Source organism: Ammospiza caudacuta, chromosome 2 (genome assembly GCF_027887145.1).
Source record: "Ammospiza caudacuta isolate bAmmCau1 chromosome 2, bAmmCau1.pri, whole genome shotgun sequence".
In the NCBI taxonomy this organism is placed as follows: domain Eukaryota; kingdom Metazoa; phylum Chordata; class Aves; order Passeriformes; family Passerellidae; genus Ammospiza; species Ammospiza caudacuta.
In genome coordinates, this window is record NC_080594.1 from 28,018,825 (window position 1) to 28,045,187 (window position 26,363).

At 46.2% G+C, this 26,363-nt stretch overlaps 1 protein-coding gene across 2 annotated transcripts in view; it reads right to left on the reverse strand.

Annotated features, from left to right (window-relative positions):
• Nucleotides 1-24,416, reverse strand: part of LSAMP (limbic system associated membrane protein) — a 303,962-nt gene extending 279,546 nt beyond the window's left edge. For both annotated transcript variants that reach the window (XM_058824905.1, XM_058824904.1), the window contains exon 1: nucleotides 24,189-24,416. In XM_058824905.1, the coding sequence (XP_058680888.1) occupies nucleotides 24,189-24,343 (155 nt within the window). In that variant the 5' untranslated portion in view covers nucleotides 24,344-24,416. The remainder of the gene's footprint in view (nucleotides 1-24,188) is intronic.
• Between the last annotated feature and the right edge of the window lie 1,947 nt (nucleotides 24,417-26,363).

Below are 26,363 nucleotides of genomic sequence, written 5' to 3' on the forward strand. Positions count from 1 at the left end.
GTTATGAATTATCTGTCCTATTTTAATAATTAAAGATGAATACACAGGGCCAAGGCAGCTTAGGCATTTCTCTGAACAATCACATTATATCAGAAATGTCTTGCATTGCCCCTAGTGAAATACATCAAAGAAACTCCCACCCCTGTATATACAGCAGTTGTCCTACTCCTGCCCTGAGACCATTTGGCAGCCAGTCAACCTGGGCTTGATTGGGGACTATATATTTAGTTTCAATGGATAGGATTTGATGGGTTTTGATAATTTGCAACTTCCAGCTAAAGAAAAGCAGCTTATTATTAAATGCAAATAAAATGAAGTCCAGCTGTCTGGATGCAGATAGCAATTACAAAAAGCTCATGAGGCCCTCTGGACAACTTGTCCAACACGGTCAGAGACCAAAATCCATGCTTCAGATGAGCTGCAGCCAGCAGTATCTCAAAAGAGTGACACAGGTGACTTCAGAAAGCACAGGCAAAAAAGACGAGAAGGCTGGGTGAACTGAGAGATAAAGGAATGGCAAAAGGCTTGTAACTTGAAGAAAAGGGCTGCCTAGTTTTTAAGAGCACCCCAACTTCATTTGACAGCCAGCATCATGCCCTGCTCCACAGAACGACTGGGTTGAATCAGAGAAGGAGGAGAGAGCAGGACTTGCCGCCTCCAACTTCTCTAAGTGTGAGTGTAACAGAAAGAAAGGAAGGAAAAGACTTATTATGAACTTTCACTCCCTTAGGGAAGAGAGAGAAGCAGTGAATACACGCCCTGGCAGGAGCAGAAGTTGTTTCAGGAAAAAAGAAATACAAAAGGAAGAAGAAATACCTCTAACCTCTCAATTACACATAGACCAGCCAGAATCTACTTCAACCCACACAGAGAGCCACAGGAGACCTTCCAAACTTTGCTCTTTGACTGGAGATAAGTGCCACATGTCCCAGTGGTGTCACACGATGTTGTATCTAATAACTTGACAGAAGGGCTACAGGCTGCAACCTAAAGTGAAATGCACTGAGTCTAAAGCAAAGGAAGTGGTGTGCTCCTTTTTCCTAATCTTTGTCTCCAGAAAGACATTCATTTGCCTCCTGCAAAACTCATGCTAACCCAGCAGCAGAGCCTGTGACACAGATGATAGGCCAGGCCTCATGGACTGCTTGGGAAAGCATGAGGGGATGCAAGTCATGCTCAGCTCCCCACTTGCTACCTCTGTCTCCCTCTCTGACATCGGATCAGAAGCCATTTCACAGCCTCTGTGCCTTTTTGTTAAGTGACATGTAACAAGAAGAGGAATGGTTACGTTTCACTAGCATTGCCAGAGGTGAGAATACTTTGGATGTGAAATTCAGTTCATGCTGAGCAAGGGAGACTTTCATTTTGCCCTAACTCCAACAGCTTTGTTACCAAGCCCTGGTGCTGTATTTGTGTTAGCTTTTCTCATGTCATTATTTTTTAGAGGAGAAGCAGCAGATCAGGCATCTGACTTGTTTGGTTTAATTCATCCAAATACCTTAAATGTGTGCAATGGTCTGGGTCACTTCCTTCTCAGTCCAAACAAGCTTTATCCATTATTTCCTTCTGATTACACAAACCAAAAACAGGACTGAAACTGCCCTGGCGTTCAAAGCCCCAAATCCAAACCTGCTTCACAAGCTGTTCCCTCAACTCCACGCAGAGGAGTTGAAGGAAACAAACCCTTGCACCTTCTCCTGTTTTTCTGTCACTCTCAGCCGGAGGCAGTCTCAAAGTAGGGCACGGACCAGCAGGACCCCAGGGGAGTGGGTGAGGCTGCCAGTGCTCAGCAGAAATACCAGATCCCCCACCTGTGGGGCTGTGGTGGCCCTCGCCCCCTCCTGAAGGACTCGGCTGTGACAGACTCCTGACAGCCGCGCTTCCCACCCACTGCACCTTCCCATCCAAGCAGGCTGCTGGGGTAATGGAGTGTCTGTGCATCCCTCTGGTTCAGCCCTCGCAGACCCCATCCCTAGGACTGATGAAGGGAAAAAAAAATTCATGGGGTGACATAAAACAAATGAATTTTTCTTCAATAAATCATTTTAGAGAGACTATTGACTTTAGGACCTTTGAATGCATCGACCCATTCATAAAAATCTCATCTTCTCTTGGTACCTTGTATGCTTTCCTTCCTTTCCCCTGTCACCACCACTACACTTCATTTTCTTTTCCTTTCTTTTGCTGTTTCTTTTCTCTCCTTTTTTTTCCATTTTGACCCTGTAATCCTATCTTAACCTTCTAATCCTCTCTGCAGTTCCCTCTTCTTCCCTGATCTCAGCTCCATATCATTCACAGGCTGCCACACTGACAGGAGAGAAAGAACAGCAGATATTTACTGAAGTATTACCATAAAGATTAAAGCCAGCAAATACCACGACTCACTCCTTCCCTCCAGCCCTTGGCCTAATGAAAACACTCTGCACTCTTTCCCTTTTCTTGGAAACAAAATGACAAAGCCCTATAATCTCTAAGGTGAAAGAAAAAAAAAAGGCCCAAAAGTGATTAAAAGGATAGAAAAGCTAGCAGAAAAGGAAATAGAAGTGGGAATAATACTGTTTAGCACTTCTATAGGACCTGACTGACGATATTATGTCGACCTGCAGCATTTTGCGCTTTCCATGTGTTCCGTTTCTGTCTGTATTCACCTCTTATCCCCAGTGCTTGCAGCATAAGCCCCCTGAAGGAGGATTCTGCTTTTTGTTCTCTCTGTGCTCAGGACCCAGCAGAAAGGGATGCAGATGCGCAGCCCTGGCTCGCGTGGCCATGGCAGGAATAAGCAGAGCTCAAGGCCCTTCACAAGGGACGTAGCTGTTACCTACCCCAGGCTGCCAGGAGCACAGCAAAAGCCCAGCAAGATGGGGTGACTCAGGCATGGCTAGGAAGGGGCACTACCTGGAGGAATGCTTGGGCAACCTGAGTGCTGCCTGTCCCTCAGCCTTGCTGCACCCAGGACATCAACCAAGGAGGATGAGGGGAGACCACCAGAATGAGAGAGGGAAAGGAAATGAGGATGCTGGATAAATGAGAAGAGAGAAATGAAAAAAATAATGAGAAAGGAAAGGTTTAAAAAAAAAAAAAAAAAGTAAAGCCAAAGATAATTGAGGATGGAAGGAAAAAATAAAAACGGAAAGGAGAAGCAAAAAGTAGAAAATAAAGAGCTGAGCTTCATAGGGCCAGAGAGTGAGGAAGAACTTCTCCAGAACATGGAAACAGACAGTTTGGAGCAGGAGAAGGGAAAGATATTTGTGACAGCAGTAATGCAATGCCTTGTCCTCAGAGAAGACAAGCCTTTCCAAAATATAACTGGACAACTGTGGCACTATAAACCAGGTGACTATGTCCAGGCAGGACAGACATATGCATGAAGATCAGCCCTCTCCCTCAGTTTGACATGTTCATCTTCCTCTTGTTCCTCTTGTTTCCCCATCCATCCAGACACAAGTGCAGAGACAAGGGGTACCATGCTGTGGTACCACGAGGTACCATGCATGAGGTACCATGCAATAAACCATGCACAGGATGTACTGGCAGAACACAGAGCTTTATTACAGATGTAAAACTACAAGAACTGCACAGAAGATAAACTGGCACACAGGAGCTCAGCTCTGACCAACTCACAGCAACTGGTCCTGACCAGTTTGGAAAAAGTATATTCTGCGCAACAACAAAGAAGTGAACCCCGCTTAAAAAAACAACCAACCAAACAGCTACAAACAAAACCAAAATCCCAAACCTGACCTGCCTATCTTTTCGATAGATCTAGCCAACTCAAACAATTAGAAAGGGGAGCTTGACATAACTTTGTAAAGTTTACTTCACATGTAAAGTTCTCAACAGTGCTATTGCTGCTGGACTTCTCTGTCCAAAGAAAAGGGCTATTTATTCATGGCAGACAAAGCTGATGAGTAAACAGGTGCATGCCACCCTCACTATGCAGTGAGAACTGAACCGTGCACTTGCCCAGACTGCTTCCATCAAAAGATCCCAGAGCACTTGATGAATAGTCCATTAAAGCCTGGCAGCACCTTTGGGAGATAAAGGAGGAACAATGAAGGATCACTTCAGCCATCACAGAAGGGCACCTCCCTTCAGATATGAAGAGCAGAGCTTGTTAGCAGTGCACAGACACACTATAAGACAGTTTAAGAAAACAAGAATACCTCTCACAGTTAAAAGTATTGGGGCAATTAAGTAGCTAACTTAAAGTGAAATTTGGCCAGAAGACAATAAAATGACCCTCATTTACCAAGCATTACTTAACACCTCTCATTAAGAGAGGTCAAAGCAGTTTTTGAAAGTGTATTTTTATCCCTATCATATAAGGAAAAGAAAAACAAAGAAGGGGAAAAGGTGTGCCAAAGTCCACACACAGTAAGAAGCAGAGTAGAGAACAAATCCTGGGTTTTCCAGGCTTGCTATCCTATCTGGTATGCTATCTCCCATGTTATCTCTGTGCTCATTGCATCTGGACACATCTGCTTTTAAAACTTCTCACTGATGAGGTGAGACTCTATGCATCCAGCTAGCCAGTAACCATGCCAGGGTACAAGTGCACAGACCAAGCTTTCAGCGTGTTCTCACTGCAAACCACAGAATCCCCCAGCAATCATCACCTCCCTCTGTGTCACAAGGCACAGTATATGCTTAACAAATGGCTGTGACCACCACGCCAGTACTTCCACCTGCAAACATGTTGGCTGAAGACTATTGTAAAGAGCAGAACCTGACCCAAGCAGTGCTCAGGCTTTGCTCTCCAGGATGCTCCAACACAAACTGCTTTAGTGCTCAGAGGCAGCAGCACAAACCAACTTCCTCAGCTTACAATGCTTTGCTTTCTGGGAACAGGGTGGGAGCACTGCCTGTCATCCTCCTAGGGATGCATTGTTTTCCCAGAGATGAGGAGGATCCCAACCAGTTTTGTGTTTCAATGGCCGTGGCACAGAGGGGATCCTGTTACAGAAGTCTCTTTTGGACAAATCTGGAGTGTACTTGGGAGTCATCAAAATTTGTTGTCCCATTATGTCCATGCCAGATAGTCAGATAAAAAAGGACTGCCTGACAGAGCTGCACTTTGTGTCAGACAGACTTGGTTGGGCAGGCTCCAAGGTGCTTCTCCTCCCTACTGTTTAATTACTGTGAACAGAGGTTTTAACAGAGAGAGATGCTATTTGAGACAAGGCTGGTTAGAGAGATAGCCAGGTCCTTGGAGTTAGTAATTAATTACCAGGCATTCTCAGTCTTACGACATTAACTGCTTACCCTTTTAAATAGTAGTAAATTGGAGATACGTGTCTAATTAGAGTTGTAAAATGCTTTAGAGGATTGAACAGAGAGAGAGAGAACTTACAGAGATGGAGTGGGAGGCAAAGTGCTCTCTGTGAGGAAAGGAGATGTGGGAAGGAGATGATATGAAAGGCTGTTTTAGTTTATAATGTACCAAAGTCCTGCTTATCTGAAGGGACATCCAGCTCTGCCAGGCTGCACAGGGGCATGCTCCCAGAAGAGGGGAAGCAGGGAGAGTACTGGATGTGCTCAGGGTTGATTTTTTTTTCCTAGAAGGTCCCAAACAGACCTTGAAGTCTGCCACTGCTATCAATCTAGCAATTACTGTATTTCACATCCTAAGTGCAGGCATGTCCCCATCCACTCCAAAGATTTCAAAAAGTACATACCAATAGGCTGTACTAAACACACACTAGGTTGGTATTACTTTTAGGAGACCAAAAACTCTAGGGGCTTTCACTAAAGGGACAGGTCTGGATTTACTGTTCTTCAGAAACACACACTTAGAATGTCAACTTCCTCCACCTGCCCCTTAATTTAAATAGGGGAAAAATAATAGAAAGTAAGCTATTCACTGCTGGATTCCTATTGAGTATCATGTGATCTCAGTCTCTGCTACCAGCATCTTATTAGAGTGTTTTTCAGGTCAAAACCACACCAAGCAGTGTACTTTGTGCAAATGCTTTTCACTTGCCCATTTGTACTCTCCTGGGAACTGAGGTCAGTCACATGGTTTAAGAACTTTGTTACAAAGCAGAGAGACTTCTTGTTTTATAGGAAATAACATAGCTCAAATAAAGCAACACTGAAATAATCATAGTGGTCTAGTATGTAGTCAAGTAATGAGCAGGTCCAAAATAGTTTGCTCTATTAGAGGCACCATGTATTAAACATTCCTCCCTTTCCAGCTCTGATTTTTAAAGTTACATCTTCATTCACCAGCATCCATACCCATTTCTTCCCACTTGAATATTTTTCCCCCTACTTCCTCATCTATAAAAAGTAATCTAATGACCCTAGAAAGATACTGGCTAGAGTTTTGTCCCAATGGTGTGCAGAGTGGGAGAGTTCTGGGGATGTTCCGTGCTTTGGTGCAGCAGCAGGATTGGTTTCACAGTGGTTTTTGCCAGATGGCTTTGGGTTGTAAAGACACTACTTAGTATCTTCTATCTTCATGGGACTAAGTATTGGAGACAGCAGATTCCTTGGGCAAAATCTTTTGTATGATAACATTATAAACAAAAAGATGAGTTATAATCAAAGCTTGACACTTTTCAAACGCATTGAGTGCAATGACTGTCTGAATGTCTGAATTCCGATTACTTTAATTATAATCTGCCTTCCAAAACAGTCCCTGCAGTTGAAACTGGATGCTTTCTTCTTCTTTTCTTGTCTCCAACCCACTGTCATTTGCTGTTTAATACTTACAGGGTTCCACCTCTGAAGTGACTGTGCTTGACTGATGAGCAGAGCACAGCAACCTCTCCACAGGAGCTTTCTTACACCATTACCAGAGGTGACACCTCACCTCAAAGATTCCAGGGAAGGAAAAAAGACTGTTTAAAGAAACAGTTAATTTTAAAGGAAAAAAAGAAAAAAAAAAAAAAAAAGAAAAAAAGAGAGAGCTCCATAAAACAAGAACTCAAATGAGCAGTGTATTGACTCAGTTTACTAACAAGTGAGAAAAAGGCATTCTGCTGGGCTATACCCTGTCTTGAGCAGAAGCACTGACCAAGCACACAATGTCAGGAGATGCACATTCTGAAGGAATTATCTGAGTTACCTTGTTGGCTTCTAAATTAACCACAGTCATTCAGAAATTAAGAATAATGCATGGCAAACTCATAAAAATCCTCTGTTCAGAATGGACAAGAATCCAAACATAATGATAGGATGCACTGAGACAAAGAGAAAAAAATGAGGCTAAGTGCAGTAGTGTACTGCAATACAGTGTCCCATATCAGGTCATCCTATCTGCAAAAGATGCAATAGAAATAAAAAGGGTTCAGGGACAGGTGACAGCAATGAGTTAGAGACCTCACAGAGTATCTGTAAGAGGGGAGATTGAAAACACTGAGTCCTTTTGCTTCAAAGAGGACACAAAGCAGGCTGGATAGTGAAGGATATATAAAACAATGAAGAATACAGCAAGGGCAAACATGGTGATAAAGGCAGGGAATATCCCATACAGCAAACATTGCCTATGTAAGGCTGGGTAGGATTTGCTGCTTTCCTACCAAGTGCCATAATGTATGTAATTCACTGCCACAAGGTAACACCCGGGCCTAGCACTATCCCAAAAAGCAGTACATTACAGGATACCAATGGTCACTTTATAAATGTTGGGCAAATCCCTGCTCATGACCCCTTCCCCTCAACAGCAGTGATATCAATCCTCTTGCTTCAGACTAAAAGCAGGAAACAATCTGTCCAGGACACAGAAATTTCCCCTATCAGCAAGTTATTTCTATGGTTCTGCATATTTGCCCACTTAGGAAGTTTTTGTATTTTCTTATATAATGTAAATTTAAAAATGCAAGATACTGATGTAAAAGGGTTCTGCTATCATCTGCTGTTTCTTAAATTCTTCTGTTTGCGAGGAAATTCATATATGCTAAACAAGAGTCTGTTTGAAAGGCACTCTCTCTTAAGGACTTTTAAGTATTCAAGCAGGAGAGGAAAATGATCATCCTACGTTTTAATGAGACCTGAAAAGAAACTTCCCTTTCAGATGGCTTGTGTCCCGGCAGCTGAAAGTTCCACCCTGCATCATGTCACCCCTAGTGACTCTGTGATCTCCACAAAATGCTGCATCTGGCATTCCCTAACCAATCAAGGCGTACACTTTCTCAGTAAACTTCTAGGGAACAGACAGCTTGTTTCAATAGATTTATAGGATCAGCCCCTGAAAGGACCTGCCACCTACGTAGTTCCAAGATTTACAGGCCTGTCATTTCCTATGACCCCATCTAGATCTTCCTGCAGAGCAGTGTGAGCTGTTATGCACTTTGTAACCACCTTTTGAGATACCCCGCTTTACTCCTTTCCAAAAAAGTGAATAAGCACATCCAAACCCCACAAAACACTTTGCACTGCTATGTGTAGGTATCTCCTCTCAATTTCCTCCCTTCTTTTACAGAAATGCATGGAAGTAGTTTCCTCCTTTACAAATATGCTCATTCTCTGGGCCAGAATCCCCATTTCATTGAGGAGAACACTCAGATGGCAAACACCAGTCATAGATTTCCTTGGGAACACAAAAGAAGTAAAGTGTTCCCTCCCACAGCTTCATTTCCAGAAATTGGAACTGCCAAGATCTGGCCTTTCTGACCACAACTGAGGAAAGATGATCTCCTCCTTTTGCATTACATTCAGAGACATTAATATGATATTCTAGTCCACCAGCCAGTTAGGTAGCATAGCTCTGAACAAGACCTAAAAACTGGGGTTCCAGCCAGCAAAGATTTTGGTCACCTATGTCTGGCCACTAATTTGGTGAGACAAACCTTTCCAAACCTCAGTTTCCCACACTAGAAAATGGGGACAAATAGCGGCTTGTCTTAAAGGGGAAATCAATTAAAATACTTCGAGATTCAGAAATGGTAGGGGCTACTGAGCTAAATAATCTCAAAGTACTCATATGCCCTGACATAGATCTGACAACAACTTTTCTACACATGTTTTTAATAGAGATTAACATTTTCATTTTCTCTGAGCATATTTTAGTCTCTATCACATAAAAGCAAGGCCTATGTAAGGCACCGACAAGCAGAATGCACAACCATTAATTTCTGCAAAGCAGCCTTGGTGTCTGTGAAAACACTCCAGGTAACTCAATAAATTAGAATAATAAACACAAAGGAAACCAAAGAACAAGCAAGGACAGGGCAGAAATCACAAACAGAGACCGACAGCCCAATACATGATACAAGAGCAGTCCAAGCTGGGCCTCCATGAGGCACTGGGGAGCCCCGGGGAGGCACACGTGAGCTGGAGGCTGTCCAAGCCTTGGTACTGCTCCTCGTTGCTCCCTGAATCTCCTACGAGTAGCTTTAATTTCAATGTCAGTGCACACAGGGTGCTCCCCCAGTGCCCTCAGGGCGCTCTCCTGCTGGAGCGCAGCCCCTGCGGCCACAAACCCAGCCAAGGAGCTGCTGCTGATCAAACAGAGCCTCGGCAGCAGCAACCAGTGCCCAAGGCTGGAGTGGGGCTGCAGCAGGGGGTGCCCGGCTGCTGCCAGGGGACAGAGCCTGGTGCCAACTCTGGAGATGCAAAGGGAGGCTTCAGCTGCCCAGAGGCGTAGAGCGGCACCCTCTGCCTGGGGGCAGGGAGCAGAGGAGAGGGAGGATGAGCAGCCCTGCTTCTAAACAGGTTACTTTTGGCTCCTTATGCAATCTGCACTCCTACAGAAGCAAATCAACCCCCGAGGGGAAGCAAAGGGAATCTTTAGTGCTGGAAAAGCATATTACTTTCTTGCAGGAAAGTTAAGTTTTCTTGCTGTTACCACCCCTTTCTGGTGTGGTACTGGCAGTACCCCCAGCAAAGTTCTCCTGAATTGAGGATCCCCACACCAGCTCTGTCCTGGCATCCCTCTATCCCTTTTGCTGCTCCAGACCTATTTCTTTCTTCAACACATCAGGTTTATGTATTTTAAGTGCTCACTTCTGCAGCTACTCCTATTTCAGTCCCAAGTATCTTCTGAACAGAAACTGCCATTCACATAAAAATGATGAGGACAGGCAGAAAGAATCAGATTGTGAGGAAAGATTCAGCAAACTTGTTCCATTTTCTGCCTGGATCAAGCCCTGAACCCACAGGAGGCCTCCAGAGGTACTCTCTGCTGCAAACGTTCTGTGACATTTAAGAGACCTCCCAATGAGTCCTGGGAGCAGAGCGATGGACTTCTAGGGGAAAGTTCTGTCTTTGCCACGCAAGGGACTGATGCTATTTATAACAATTCCTGCTGTCCCCAACTGGGCATGAAGACAATCAGCATCTGTCCACACCCTGGGGGAAGCCGCAGAACCAGAGATGTGGTTTGTGTATCTGTGCAGTGCCTGCTGCTCCAGCATGAAAACGGCAGGGTAGGCAGAGAGGAGCTGTGAAGGGCTCAGCCAGGACTGGGGACATGAGGGGCTGGGGGAAGGGGATGGTACCGAAGGGGATGGCTTTTGCATGCGAGTGTCTGTTACTTGAGATCATACAGATGGTTTCTCTTTAGCTGTGGTTTTAAAAAAACCCCTGCCTACTCTGCTGGAGTCCCTTTCCTGCCAAAGCCAAACCTGGAGCTGCCAGACATGGGGGGAAAGCTCAAAGGTTTCTGAAAACAGAGAGTGTATTATGCCGGGGAGCTTGGGACTGGAACTCTATACAGGTAGCCTTGCATGCTTTGTCTGCTTGTTTGACCGGGCAGAGCCCAGGAGCAGCACTCTGACCTGGTCCTCCTGCCTGGCAATTGGTTTCCCCACAGCCTGCCTCCACCATCCCCCTCTATCTGCCAACAGTCCCCCTTCCTCCCACCCTGTCCCACACAGCAATCTGCTGACTGCTGACTGCAATTCCTCTGGCTTGAAGAGGGGCCCTTCCTATTTCCCCCCATTCCTGCTGCTCAGACAGAAGCTTCCTCTCCCTTACTTTCCTCTCTGACACATCCAGATTTCCTGCATGGAAGAACCCCCATGTTGCAAGGCCTTTCTGGGGCATGGGTCTCTTGTTCCTCTCCCCTCACCAGCAGCAGCACACACATTTGTTTCCTTGCTCCATTAAGCCAGTAAATGAGGCTGGCTTAGCTCAGCACCGTGAGCTGGTGCTCTGAGCCCAGGATGTGTCTCAGCACAAGAAATAACACTGATGAGCACAAAGGAGGGATTTGTGAGTTTGGCACCATGCTGTTCTACCCCCTGACACTGAGGAGAGCAGCTTCTGGAGACCAAATCAAGCAAGCTAATGTAGCCTGCAAATGTTTTGGGGGTTGGCCAGGTGACCATGCTGCTTTCTTTGAGACCATCCACCCTGCTCCAGGAGAAGATAAATCAATGCAAGGCAACATCTGCCAAGATATTGACTTTGGCTCTGCTCACGAACTGCCTGCACTTCAGAGATGGGTAATATTCAGCTTGATTATCTCTCATCGCCAAGAGGAAGTTTCTCTCTATGCTTAAAATCACTGGGATGAGCCAAGGAGGAATCGATCTGTGGGAGAGAAATGCTGACAAGAAAACACCAGTCAGAGACAGGATGAGAGTGGACGGTGGGTGAGCAATGGAGACAGCCTCTGGCAGCTTGCCTGGCCAGGTTAGCAACAGCCTGGGTCACTAAAGCTAGAGAAAGATTAACACCAAGCACATTACTCCAAACTTTACAGCAGGCCCCTTTATGCTCTTCCCCTTCTTCCCTGAATAGCTTTTCCTCTCTTAAATTGCTCCTCAACCTCTTAAGACATCCTTTCTCTACTCACCCTTTCATCCTCACTGCACTGGAGTTTTCTCATCGCCTCACGTGCACCCAGTTCACTGCTAAAGCCATGACACTCAGTAGCTGCAAGGCTTGCCACCTGCTCCACTTTGGGCCTGATGTCACATGCCAGCTCCCTAGTGAGGAAAAGCCCCAGGAGTACTCATAAATTGCACCACATCCACCTCTCATCAGGTAAACTCAAATCCTCATGGGCTCATATACCAATGCACAAAGTGATTTCATACCGATAAAAGGTGACATTTCATTAACAGAACATGCTGACAAAGCCTCATGAAGTGAGCATTCAGCAACATCATCAAACTTTCCCAGGATAAAACACTGAGCCTCCGACTTGTTTTTCCCTACTACGCTTACGGTAAAACATCCTGTAGGTGCTGTGGCCCTCCAAGGGCAGCAGATGAAAAAAATCTGAGTCCCTGCAGAAGAAAATCAGTTTTAGGGATAGTTTTAACACTGATTCTTACTCCTTTTTACCAGATAGGTTGAGTGTCACATGCTTGGACTGGAGGGGCACTGATGACAGTCTCCTTGGAGCACATTATGTCCCTGAGATGGAAGGGAGAAGGTCAGCCACAGCCAAAGAAATGGGCAAGGACTGCCCGGCCAGGCTCACTCAGCATCTCACTGAGGCACTTCCCTGAACCTTTCAGCTGCCTTTCTGCCTATGCTCCTGCTGTTCTCTGAGCCTGAAGGCAGCACAGAATCAAGCAGCAGAGGTAGAAGAGACCCAAAGGAACTATCTAGTGTGTTCTACTCTGTGAAAGATAGATCAGTTCTACTTTGTCATTTGTGGCAGCTGTCACTCCTCGTACATGTCTAGTCAGGCCTTAAAGCCCTCCAGTGACGGAGTTACACAGCCTCCCAAGGAAATTTGACTCAATGTTTTGCAATCTTTACTGTTGCAGAGCTTACCAACATCAAACCTGCCTCTCTTGCTACAATCCTAAACTCCTCCCCATCTTCTTCTGCAGAAGTAATTCCTTTCTTTTGTGTCCTATGTACCTGCATGCTGTTATGCATATCTCACATTTAGTCCTCTTTTCTTCAGTTCTAACAGCCCCATTTTCATCCATCTGTCCTCATAAGTATGCTGTTTAGACTTATGATCATTCCCACTTGGAGTCCATCCAAGTGGACCACATCTCCTTAGAAACATAAAGCCCTCCAAAGAGACACAGGACCCTGCTGTAGTGATAGCAGGCAGCCAGCACTTCTACTGAAGCAGAGACACAGCTACAGCACAACATAAGGATGCTGTAAAATCTAATGCATGCCCTTCCTTCTCTCTGCTCTGGGGCTGGATGCTGCTCCCACTTTGAGCTTCCCGTGGGGAATAAAAAAAAAAAAGGCATTTGAAAGGCTAACTGGTCTGACCGTGTCCAAAGTCCTTGACCCACCTGGCCTGCATTTAAGTGCTCCTCCTCAAGTCAGGGCAGAACAAAGCTGCACGTGTTCCTCCTCCTTGGGACACACTTTTCAAATTGATAGACCTGCATGCCTCTGACTCATTGCCAGTACTGGAGACCAGCCAGGAGAATAGGAAGGAAAGAAATGCCACTCTAAAGGCCAATGAATACGCATGAAGCACGTTACGCAAGAACCCCCGTGGACCCCCTTACCCAGGTAAAAGTCCTACAGATGGCCCATCCCTAACCACAGTGTTTGCAGTGGGGAGGATGTGTGGGTGGACAGATAATTTGATATTTAACTGAAAAAACTAAAATGGGTTTAATGCAGTGCAAGGAAGACAGATTGCCTGCAGCACCTTCTGCTCCTGATTATGGATGCCAATCTCAGGTTTCTCTTAAGTGTAAAAGCAGCCAAAATATGTGGGTTTTCACCAGATCTTCAGAGACACGGTCCTACAAAAAGTGCCACAGGAGGTTAATAAAGAGTGACCAGCACCAAGGAACATCCCTGTTACAGCACCAGCAGCTTGTGCTTTAGTTTTCTGTATCATCTTATGGTTTCATGACAAATGGAAAATTGGACAAATGGGGGGCCAAACGTGGGGCAGTCTCCAAAATTTCTACAGCTTCTGCAATGGACAAATATGGCTGAAATTATCACAACTCATCAGCTAAAGTCCTGATCCTTCAAGGTTAGAGAGGTCTGGCAATTTGAACACTGAGAATTTTCCCTAACGTTGCACCACCATTGTCTTGTAAATGCATCTGCCTTCTTTGCCACTTGCAGAAGAAAATCTCAGATTTGCATTCCAGCGCTGATGTGTCACCCCACGTGAGTGTCACGCAAGAGTGTCAAGCTTCCCACCCAAGAAAGAGCTACAACAGAGGGAGAAAAAGCCCCCAGCTGCCTCCTTCCAAGTTCCAGGAGTAGAATCACAGCACACCAAGCAGGCACTGCAATGTGTTCCTCTGCTGACAGCAGCAAGGTGGCTTTCACACCAGCCTGCAGCCTAAGCTCTTGCCTGTCAATCACCTCATAAATGAATGAGATCTGCTACCACTCCATTTCCAACTTGGATCACAACTGAAAGCAGGAGAAACACATCACTGGGAGGCAAAAGGCATCCAACTGTATTTCTGTGAGGAAGAGGAAGAGCTTTACTGGTGACACAGCGTCACTTCTTACTAGCCCTCCTACACACACCCTTTCCATGAGCTCACTAAACATATATGCACCAGGCATTCTGTGCAGGAAGAGAAAATGAATACCCTGTGGGGCCAGTCTGAAGAGCTGGAGGCAGGGGACAGAACCTGCCTGAGAAATGTCAGGGGGTTGTGGAAGGATCACTCCTATTCAAGCAGCCCACCAAAGGCTAAGGGGGCAGCAAATGTGAAAAGGAGGGAGGGAGGGCAGGCTGCAGCAGCCCCTCTCCATCTTCTTCCAGCAGCTTAAATCCTCCCCAGTCCTTTGACTCAAGAGGACTGCTAATAAACCTGCCTGCACTGAAGGGACAAGCATGGTGCACTAAATCACAGCCCACACATGTCTCTGCTCATTGCAGGAGGGAGGCTCCACTGCCCCTTCCCCTGTGAAGCCCCAATGAACAAGTGCCTCAGCTGGTGCAGGCTCCCTGCTCTATTGCTGCAGGGATGGAGACCGTGGATCATGTTACATCATATTTGGCAGAGAGGGGACAATAATTTTTCAAGGAGTAATTGCTCCTGGAATCTCACTTTTCTCCAAGCTCAGAGGACACCGTGGAACAGATGGGGGCTTCCTAGCATACCTGTACTACCTGCAGCACTCAACAATTGCACCTTGCAGTGGTAACGTTTTCCTCCCCTCTCGAGCATTTTCCAATTCCAACATGCTTATTTGTGCCTGGTCCTCTCTGTCACATGCTTTCCTTTCTGTTCTCTGACCACATAAGAATTGGGCCTGATCATGGACAAATTCGTGCTGACTCCAGTTGGGAATCAGGGCTGGAGGTGGGAATGAAACTCACTATAAAGGAGCTGGTGTGAAGGAGTCAGCTAGGCTTTGTCACTGTGGTTCCTCTCTTCCAAAGAAAAAGGAAGAGATAATGATGTTGGAACATTTTAACCTTTCTTTTTCTGAGCTTGATAGGCTTGGCCTGAGGCACCTTTTCGAGCAAAAACAGGCTGCTGCAAGATTGATTGGTTGGGTGCAGAGTTTAAAGGTAATTTTCTCTTGTCACGTGCACATAAATTATTGTGGCTCAAGCTGTGATGAGCTCTACATCTCACTTGTTCGACTGCTTTTATGCCTGGGCTCCTGTGAGGGGTTGCAAGAACCATGTCCAGTGCTCCCTAAGCAGCATCCAACATAAATATATATCAAGAGCACCACAGGCATACACACAAAATTAGTGTCTTGGTTTAAGGTGAGGAAGGGGCACATGCCTGCAGATCTGTATGGACAGGGCTTCCAGCTGCAGAAGTTGCTGCTAGAGCCTTGTTTTGCTCATCTATGGACGTTTTAAAAACATTCTGTCCGTGAACACCAGGGCAAGGAAAACTCATCCACTCAGATTATTCACAAGGGGGAGAGAAAAGAAGATGCACATGCACACACACAAAGGAAGCACAGCTGCAGCCAAAGTGAATTCATTTTTAACATTCATGAAAATATTCACAGAACACTTCAGTGCTATTTGCCTAAATTTTTCTGTTTGGAGTAAACACTTGAGCCAGCGCAGGCTGTATGTTCTAGGCGCAGTACCGCATTGGGGATTAAAGTTGGCTCCTGGATCCAAATCACAAATGCACACCACGTCCCAAGTACATGTGACTCCCTCACTTTAAGGCACAGACTCACAATCTGCCACACATAGTTCCTGACTTTTGATCCTTGCAAAAGGACTTTGCAAGTACCCGCAGCCACCGCATTCCCCATCCATCGCAACCTTATGCAACAAAGGTGTGTGCGCTCTGCCAAATTTAAACACAAAAGCAGTGCCAAACAGCGACAGCTCTGGCATGCCCCTGGTCTGGGGGAGCAGACCTCTCTCCCCATCTCTACTCCCCAACCCCTTTTCCCAACCAAACCCTTTCACTGGTTTCTTTCCCTGTGTATTCTAAGCAGCTCAGACAAGGGGAAATGCTACAGCACACAAGGGAGACTCAGCTGAAGCCCTGAAGACAAGAGCTGTGTGCGTTGTCTCTTCCTCCTTCATAAATACAGCTGAGATGATGACTGGATAATTGGCTAAGTGCCTGTCAGCTTAATAACAGAGAGAGAGAGAGACAGAGAGGCAAAAGGAGAGATTTGTATTTACTATTCAAAGTCATGGATGCTGCCTGCCAGTGGATTTCAACACGGGTTTTGTTTGCAGAGGAAGGCATGAAAGGTGATTGGATATGCAGCTCCGAATCATGGTCTCGTGTGAGGGTGGACAACCAGCCTGGGATGGAGAGAGGAAGTAGAGCACTGAGGTAGCTGCCATATAAGGCACTGTTGGGTTTCTGGTTAAAGTATCTGTGGTTTCCTACACCGGAAAAGCATCTCCACCACCACCCCTGGGAGGGCACTGCTCTCACTGATACACCATGTTAGGGACAATGACAGTGGTGCATCTCCAACATGGCCATCCTGCTGACCCTGCTGACCCTGAGAGGAGAAGATGTAGTGGCACCATGAGTGGCAGCTGCACAGAGGTGGGACCACTCCCCTTTTGTTTTGCCTAACGCAGAGGTTGGCACAGGCTGGGGGGTAAGCTGGAACCCTCTTGGCCTTTCCCTTTCCCCCATAAATCTGGTGCACTGCTAGGAACCCATTTAAGGAGATCACCTGTGATGAGAAACCATTCAGACATATCTGGGTTCTTACAGGACAGCGGGAGGATGTGTGCAGGAGAGAAGGCTCTTCCTTCTTTCAAAGTTTTCACTACTTCCCTCTGCTACTGAAATGCAAATTGGTGGGAGTGGTTCAGGTTGCCACTGCAAAGGGTCAGTATTAGCCAGATTTACAGTGGTGTTAATCCCTGAGCTTCAGAAGAGGAAGATGCTATATTCTGTTGTTCTGTTGCTATATACTTGCTGCTTTCTCTCCTTAACAGCTGTAGCAACTGAAACACACTGAAACAAATGGGCACTTCCAGCATTGGTGAGGATTGCTGCGGTCCAGGAGTCGGAAAAAGCCACAGAGGCCTCCAAGTAAGCGGACCCTTTTCCAGGCCATCTGGCAGTGCTGTCTCTCAGTTGCAAGTGCGGCAACTTTACAAAGTATATGAACATTTGTCCCACTGCACACAAGAAAACACTTTCCACTTTTAAATGAGAGCAAACATAGGGAAACACACCCTTGCACACAGGCACACACAAGCACACACCTCCCAGATTTCATACAGATGCGCTATTGCAAAATATCTGATGAATGCCAGCCCAGTGTGAGTGGGCTCATTTCCATCAAGTTATTTGGGACTGAGGAAGCCCAGCCCCTGTGAAATCAATAGAGCTGCAGCAGTGCTATTTCTCCTCTCTTTGCACAGGGCTGAGCACAGTGGGGGAACTCTAGGACCACAGCCGGCCTCTCCCACACAACCAAGTTGCTCCTAATAAAAATCTGCAGAAATATATCAGCACAGAGGAGACTGGCGGTTCACATTATTTTGAAATAGCTGTTTTCTAGGCAGAGGTGAAACTCATCATTATTAGTTCCCATTACTTACCATAAAACCAGGCACATTAGATGTGCTCGAAGCCTGAAGCAAATGCTTTGGTGTCAGATTCAGCTGAAAAGCACATTCATTTATTTCTTCAGCAAGAGAACAGTAAAAGAAAACTCAGTAAATTCCTGACTTCACCTTTGTGCCCTCCATTGCACTTACTCCAGCAGAGCACAAGTTCACACAAACCAGAGTGAATTTTGATGGACAACAAAACTAGGTAACTTCAATGAAAATGGCTATATTCAGCCTCTCAGTGAGCCTGTTGAAGCCATGCTGCTGCATCAGCAGCAAGCTGTGGCCCTGCAGATCTGTCAGAATCAGATGCCTGTGGGTCTGGATATAAAGGGCAGGTACGTGTAACATATATTTTGAAAACTTATAGTTATGAGATGGCGAATTCCAGTAACTATGAGCTATTTTAAGAATAGGTCTTTCCTCATGACCTGCTGGGGAGGGGAGTGGAAGAGGTACTGACTCCAAGACACTTCAGGTAACATGTAGTACTATATAAATTATAATGCCAACTAAGTAGGAAAACATATGGTACTTAGTTGCAAACTGAAGTGTGTTTGCAGACTCAGGGGAGCAGGTTAAAGCCATACAGTTCAACGCTATCTCTCCATCTTTCTGAATGTAAAATATACGTACAGTGTTATTAAACATGCATCGTTTCACCAAAGAAAGCCTTTCCTTTTCTAATTTCCATTCCACTTTTCCTTGTGATAGGTTAGTCCCACCCTGCAGGAAGGGCCCCCTTACCTCTGGGTACACCATATAAAAATAATGCGTGTGTGTAAGGAGAGATGATGATTGCCAGCCTTTGACCATACACATATTGCAACTGTCTTTATCATATGTATACACACACACACACTCTCACATATCTATGGATGCATGTGTGCCTTCATATAATGGCACCATCTGCTGCCAGAGCTGGAAGTTTTGCAACATCATCTGTTACTACATTTATACATTTTTATTTTTCATTTGAAGGAAAGAATCAGCAGAGTTTGCACAGATCCCGACTCACCCTGTCTCAACACATGCACCCTGGAACTGATAATGAAGGATTTGTACAGACCAGAGAGAGAGGAAGGCACTTGGGACTTTTAGTCAACACCAGTGTGGATGAGGATGTACTAGGGAATCCTCATTTGTCACATTTGCTGGTTTGCTGTGTGGCTGAGCCAAAAGGCAAGCCAGGCTAATGGATGGGTCACTGGGCTGGCTGTGCCTGAGCCCTGCGAGCAACCCTGGGCGAGTCCCCTCACCTCCTGCCCACCCACCCCCAGCCTGGGTCCGTCCCTGCTAACAGCCTGCCTGCCCTGCAGAGGAGGGGATCTCTCTCTGCTCACGTGGCACTTAATACAAAGGGTGCCTCAACCCAGTGGTGGCCTCTAAGTGCCACAACAATACCACTAATAATCAAGGTTACAATTTTCCTGCCAAGACTGTATTATTATGTGGCATTATACGTTTGAACGTGCCTATTCTCATTTCTTGCAAAGGGCTCAGCTCAGTGCTCCCTGTTATAAATCATATGCTAATTGTAAGTGTAATCTGAACAGCTTTTACTTTTCTTTTAAAATGACGGTATAGGGCATAAACTTTGTTGTGATGTTGTGTTGCTATTTTGCCTGAGGTGCTTTTGTCCTCTAGCACAGCTCCACATGTAACATATCAGCAAAATACTGGGAGGCCAAGAACAGAGTTTGCATAAATTGCTTATATTGCAGGATTACACCAACAGCACTGTCATTACTGCTGGTAATTTGATTCTAGCCCATCCTTTGAAACATGCAACTTAAAGAAACTAAGTACCCGTTAGGATGGATGTTCCTAAATGTGCTATCAGCCTGAAACTTTACATTATTTTAAAATACCTGGTAAAAATGAAAAATGCACACTCAGTCAAATGTTGGTTTTCATCTGCACATCAGCATGAGAGTGTTTTAATTCTTGATGAAAAGTTGATGCTTGGAAAAACTCAAGAGCAATGAGCCAAATTCTGGCCTTGGCGAGATCCCAGTTCTCCAAAGGCTGAACATCATCTGAGCAGTGCTCAGAAGCTTATGCCCTGTATGAGTCACTTGTACCTCTTTTTTTGCAGTCCCTGGGAATCTGCCCCAAAGACAAATGGAATATTTCTGACTCTGCCCTTGGGCTTTTCTGGATTTGTACTGGTATAACAGAACAGATTGGGATGGAGATGTGACCCATTTTGGTTCCAGCTCGTGATGAGCTCCATTTCAGGAGTTTTTAAAGGCTAAATCTGCACTTGTGCCAGAACTTCCAAAATTCCTGGGCAACCTGCAAGTCCTGTTGACACCCTCAGATGAGCTCTTTGAAGGCACTTTGAGGTGAGCTGCTGTGGTGGTTCTGAGGCAGCTGATCTTTCCCAACATGCTGTACAGGTACCTGATCCCATAGCATGGACTCCTCACTGCCATTTTGCTTTTAAACCATCCAGAGGGTCAAACATAACACAGAAACACAGTTCCCTTCCTTCCCAGTTTGCAGCAGCCGCCCTTCATTACTGCACATGTCCCAGCTTAGCCAACATCCTCGTGTTCCTCGTCCCCTCCTTAGGCTGAACGTGTACCCGCCTTTGCTCACCCAAAATGTGCACAGCAAACGAGGTGGGAAGGGATGCTGAAGGCAGGCAAACAGCAAGAAGATTTGGGGTTGGGGCCTGTTTTCTTTTCTTTTCTTATTTTAATTAGTTTGGGGGATATGTTGTACATTTCTTGTTTGGATATTTTTTTCTTCTTTTCCTAACACCAAGTACGGAAGTTGCATACAAAACCTGACAGCCTCATGATTGTAATCTTGACAGCCATACATTGGCAGGAACTGTAGCCAAAGTTCCCTCTCAATATTCAAAATAAGGTTCAGTGTCCTTCTTCACTTGCTGAAGACAGAGTTAAAAAAATGAAACCTTAGTAAGTCTGATAGGCTCGCCAATATACAGCGTCATCTTTAAAACATCCTACTCTCTTTTCTTGGTTGCAGCTGGACAAACACCAGCAACTCTGCTCAGCCCTTCTCACCTGTTGCAGCTGTCAGAGCCCTCTCTTTTCTGCCTTGCTCCAAGGAGCAGACAATTACCCTTTTCCCTGCGGATAGCCTATAATGAGCTATTTTTATTCTCTCTGCAATTCCCTAACTTCCCCATGCCAAATACTCACTAAGAGTCATCAACCTTCAGCAAGGCCGACATATGAATCAAATCTGCTGCCAGGTCATTTAGGAGATGAGCCAGTTTAGAGTTAGGGACATTTTTAATAGTCCTGGACTGAGGGAATATTTTAAATGCTACAGCTTTAAAAAGTCATCTCCAAACTTTTCAGAATAATTCTATTCTGAGTAACAAGCTGCAGATGAAGCTTCAGAGGACTGGCTTCCTTTAGGAACATTAGGGCTTATAATAAACTATTTTTCTCCACTTCATAGATCAGCCCACCCACCCATTCTTCCACCTACAAGTGTAACCCTATATACAAATGTATAAGGACCCAAGAGGAAGACTCATTTAGAATATCCTGTCCTTGGTGATTTGCTGAATGATTTGCATTACAATTTACAGGAACAAAATGTTTTTAGTTATCTTATCACTATGTATACTGCTTTTATTTCTCTCCAACTGCGTATCATTTTTTCTCCCTCCTACATTTTCATTTCCCTTCAAGCTACAGGAGCTACTGGGCACTGGTAAACTGATGGTGCACAATTCCTCTGAAGCAGATGTTTAGCCAAGATAGGTGATATGATCCATGCATAGAAAACTCTTACCTATCTATCTGTGGACATAAAGTTATGCTTTGAACACAGTTAGTATAGATCATCTAATGGAGTTTTTATTTTTCCCTATCTAGCTCTTTTCCTTCTGTTGTCACAGTGGATCTATAGACAGGGAGAGTGAGGCACTGGGAGTTTTTCAAAACAAGGCTGTCTTAAAGTGAGTTATGTTTTGGAGGTTGACAAAACAGTGAGGGGGAAGCTAGCAAAAAAATCTTTGCTTTAAAACTGAGGACATGAAATGTGTCCTGCAGGACCTAAAGTCCATGGGACATAGGGAAATCTCACACCTTCAAGCTTCATGTGGCAGTCTGTCTCCCAGTACTGCCTGGTTTCTGCTCCTTGTCTGAAGGAGGAACTGAAATATCCCAGAAACCTGGGTCTGGTCCCAGGGAAAGGGAGACAGCTGCCCTTCCTAGGAAATGTGAAAAGCATATAGCTGGCCAGATCTGCTTAAAGGGCTTAGGAAGGCAGCTGAAGGAAAAGGTACAGCCTGTGCACTGGCCACAGTCACTTGTGACAGAAATGCAGCCAGCCAGGAACACAGTATTGCCCGGGGCAAGCATTTACATGGCTGGGTGGTGTGCTGCTCCTGCAGACTGTGTCACTTGGCACACATCTGGCTGACACAGCTGGATCCCTTCACTCAGGTGTTTTATTTTAGTGCCTGACATAACACTGGCAAGCCACACGCAATCACAGAAAGCAGTCTCCCATGCAGCCCTGTGGAGCTCGCTGATGAAGGAACGCTTCACACGCAGCCCTTGCAGGCACCATCTCCTCCATCCGCTCAGCCCTCTCGGCTGCAAATGCAGCTTTAGCACACAGCATCTAGATAAACTGAAAAGCTCCAAGGTTAAGTGGGAAATAGAAATCTAGTGACCCCTGTCTGGGCAAGCAAGCTTAATGACTTTGCTGCTGCTGCATGTACCAAACATGCTGGCAAACATCTGTCTGAGCAGCCCCTCCAAAATAAATGATTGATGGAAGTGATTTGCCTTTAAAAATGGGATAAGTCAGCTAGGAGTCCTGCTAGAAAAGGGTTAATGGGATATATGGATTGGTAGTGAGTGGAAGAGAGAGTAGAGAAGCTGGAGTCAGAGGCAACACCCCTTGTTAGGTGTTTACCATGTCGAATCTAAACCGCTTCCACTGCATATGCAAGGCAGATGAATTACTCTGTAAATCCTATTACTCTGTGTGGATAAATCTTACATTCAAGTTAATAAGTCTGGAGAGCCGGGGAATGGAAGCTGCTGAATGGATATTCCAGGATCAAAACAACCGAGGACATGGGAGGCGACCGAAGCAATATGTGTACACACACACACACACACACACACACACACACACACACACACACACATCCTTCTTCCAGCATCCTTCTTCCCTCTATCATTAAACGGGAGGGATGCAGGACACAGGGGATCGTGTAGCAGAGTGTTTGGTGACATCCAGCAGGATTTATTTCACAGAAAGAGAAAGAAAACTTTGCTGCTGCTGTTAGCTTTCTAGGGGATTGGTCCCTTGATGCTTCAGGATTTGTGCACTATCAGCTCCTCACACAGATCACAGACTTATTTTAAATTACACCCAGTAGTTTTACAGCCATAATACACAGCGTGCACACTCACACACACAGAATTTTCCTTCAGTAGGGGAGTTACTGCAGGTAAGTTGAGCAAGGTAGAATTTGAGAAAAAAAACCTACAGGAAAAAGACTACTGCAGTTCAGCTATTTGGGACACTCCTAACTGAAAGCCCAAGTAGTGCCAGATGTACCTTTGGAAAACCTGCACAATGAAACCAGAAATACAAGACTCAATACTGCCAGTAAGCAAGGTTTCATGTGCAAAGACATCCTCATCACAACCAGACACACAGGCACAGCATACACCCATTTATTTCGCCCTGAAAAAAAACTCCAACACACAAAGATGCAATCTTCGTAAATTGTAGCAGTCAGAGCTACACCATTTTTTCACCAGCCTGTTCAACTATTGTATCCATCTTCCCTCCCCACAGGGCAGAAAAATAAATAAATATAATTAAAGGACAAGAGTTTCCCAAAAGAACTTGCCTGAGAGTTCTGGCAGCACCAGGGATAAAGTTTTTGCATATGTACAAAAAGAAGCATGGGAAGATCAATGTAACATCTGGCAAGCACAGCTGGATCCCTTTTCGATTCCTCTATTGATACTGCAGGGTTGGTGGAAAGTGCACGCTCCCAAGAGCTGGCTAACACAAGCAATCTTTCCCCACTGAAATTCTTTCGATCCAGGGCACTACACAGAGGATAGTGTGGCAAGAAGTGTTCAAAAGCTTTGCAATTTTTTCATATTAAAGCACAAATACACATGCAGAGCCTGTCTGTAGCAGCTGCTGCTACTGCAGTTTGAGAGGTAAAATAACACACAATCTCACAGAGACTTATACACACAAATCTGGACCACGTCACACGTACACGTTGCATACATGGCAATATAGATGCACACACAGGAGAGGAAAAGTTGGCAAAATGCCCTACCTGAGGATGGCTGTGTCCCCTTGCCTCACGGTGATGTTATCGGTCCCTCGGGTAAAATCCACGCTGCGGACTGGCAGCCCTGTAGGGAGAAGGCAAAGCAATCTCAGTAGGACCAGCGGTAATTGTTTCCGATCAGGCTGAGCCCTTGCTACCATGGCTGGTCTCGTCGAGTTTCACTGTCAGTACTTGTCTCTTTCTCTGCCTGCGTATGTGGACAGAGAGACGCAGAAAGAAAAACAATAATAATAATGTACAACTCTCGCTATGATCGACAGTCCAAGAAAGGGGAGGTGATTTCACAGTCCTTCTCAGCTGCCACTTTCTCTTGCTCTTTTCAGTCTCTTGCTGGCTTCTTTCCCTTCCTGGCTTTTTTTTTTTTAAGGCTCTCCAAAAAAAAAAAAAAAAAAAAAAAAAAAAGAAAAAGTCTTAGCAGATCCTTCAAATAAAAAAAAGGGGGGGAAAAAGAAGCAAGACGAAAAAGTCAGGTAGCAAAATAACTACGGAATAATAACAATTAAATCGACCCGTTTAGAGTGATGAAGAGTGGTGGGGAAAAAAAAAAAAAAAAAAAAGAAAAGGAACAAGAGGAATCCTGTGCCACCGGGATGCGGGAGGGGATAGTCCTGTGGCTGTGCAGCCTCCAGCCCCGCGCTCCCTCCTAACCCACTTTCCCAGGCGGAGCGAGGGAGGGAGGAGGAGGAGGAGGAGGAGGAGAGAGGGAGAGAGGGAGGAGGGAGCCCTGCTCGTGAGACGGCAGCTCGGCACCACAGCGGCGGCGGCGGGCGCGGAAGGAGCCGCGGGCCGCGCTCCCCGTCCCTCTCCCGGGGGCGCAGCCGGCCGGGGCCCGCACCGCGGACCGGGGATGCCCGGGGGGACACGGAACGGCGGCCGGGGAGGGGAGGGGGCGCTGCACCGGAGAGAGGGGCTTGGAAAGGCATGGGGGCTGCAAGGCAGAGGGGGTGAGCCCCGAAGGAGAGGGGAGGTGGGAGAGGAAGAGAGGGAAGGGCATGGGAGAGGAAGAGGGGGCTGGAGAAAGGAGGAGAAGGGGAGCGGGGAAGTGGAGCGGGGAGCAGAGAGAGGGCAGGAGCAGCCGGGAGCTGCTGAGAGGGAGGGAGGCACAGGGAGTAGGGCACAGAGGACGGAGGAAGGTACGGCCAATTTTCTCAAGATGAAATAGTGAGGAAACAGGGTCTGTGGCCAAAAGTGCAAACAACTTGGCTTAGCGGCCTGAAGCCACACGCTAGCTGATTTACAGAGCGGCATCCTTGGCAACTGCCTGTGCAGCCTCAGACCATGCTTCTTCCCCTCTCAGACTTTTCTCTCGCCAGATAACCAGTTGTACATCCCTTCCTCCCACCTCTCTTCACTCAGCCCTTCCCGCCCCCCACCCCCTTTCCCAGCCTCGGAGCGCCGGAGCGGAGACAATGCCGGCATTGAGCTGCCCGCGGTGTGAATGCTCGGCCTGTGCTGCCGCTGCCAGAGCCCGCAGCTGAGCCCCGCCGGCAGCAGCGCTGCCCACCCGGGAACGCGCCCGCAGCCCGCCGCAAAGAGAAGCGAGATTAAATTAATGGAAAGGAATAAGCCGAATGTTTTATTGCTGATGCCTGCCTGCCATTCCACCAGCCCGATCCGTGCCTGCGGGAGGGATCAGAGCTGCTCCTAGGGATGCTTCGCTCATGTAACCCTTCTGCGACCAAAGCACGGCGGGGCTGGGATAGGAAGCAAAGAGGGAAGGGGAGGTCTAAGAGAGGTCCAGAGAATCAGGTGCAAGAAAAGCCATGGGGTTACTCGGCTGAGAGTTGCTGTCCTGTGTGATTACAGCGCTGGTACATGCGCAGGAAAGGAAAAAAAAAAACAGGTCTTGTATGAAGCCTGTTTCACCTCTGCTCCTGCAGCTTTGTGGGACACAGTGCGCTCAAACTGGAGAGACATAAGGAATGTCACAGAAATGGCCGTGTGGGACCAGATCAAAGGACCCTCTAACCCTTCCTCCTGTCTCTAAGCAGCCTAAAGCCAATGCCTGGTGAAGCTCCCAAGCACAAGGCAAGCATGCAGTGGTACTGCCCTGGGGCACTTATCTATTTCTAGTGATTTATGGCTAAGGCATGTCCCCAGCCAGTGGCACTGCCTTTGTAGTTAATGGCACTTGAATGATTTTCTTCTTCCAGGAGCACA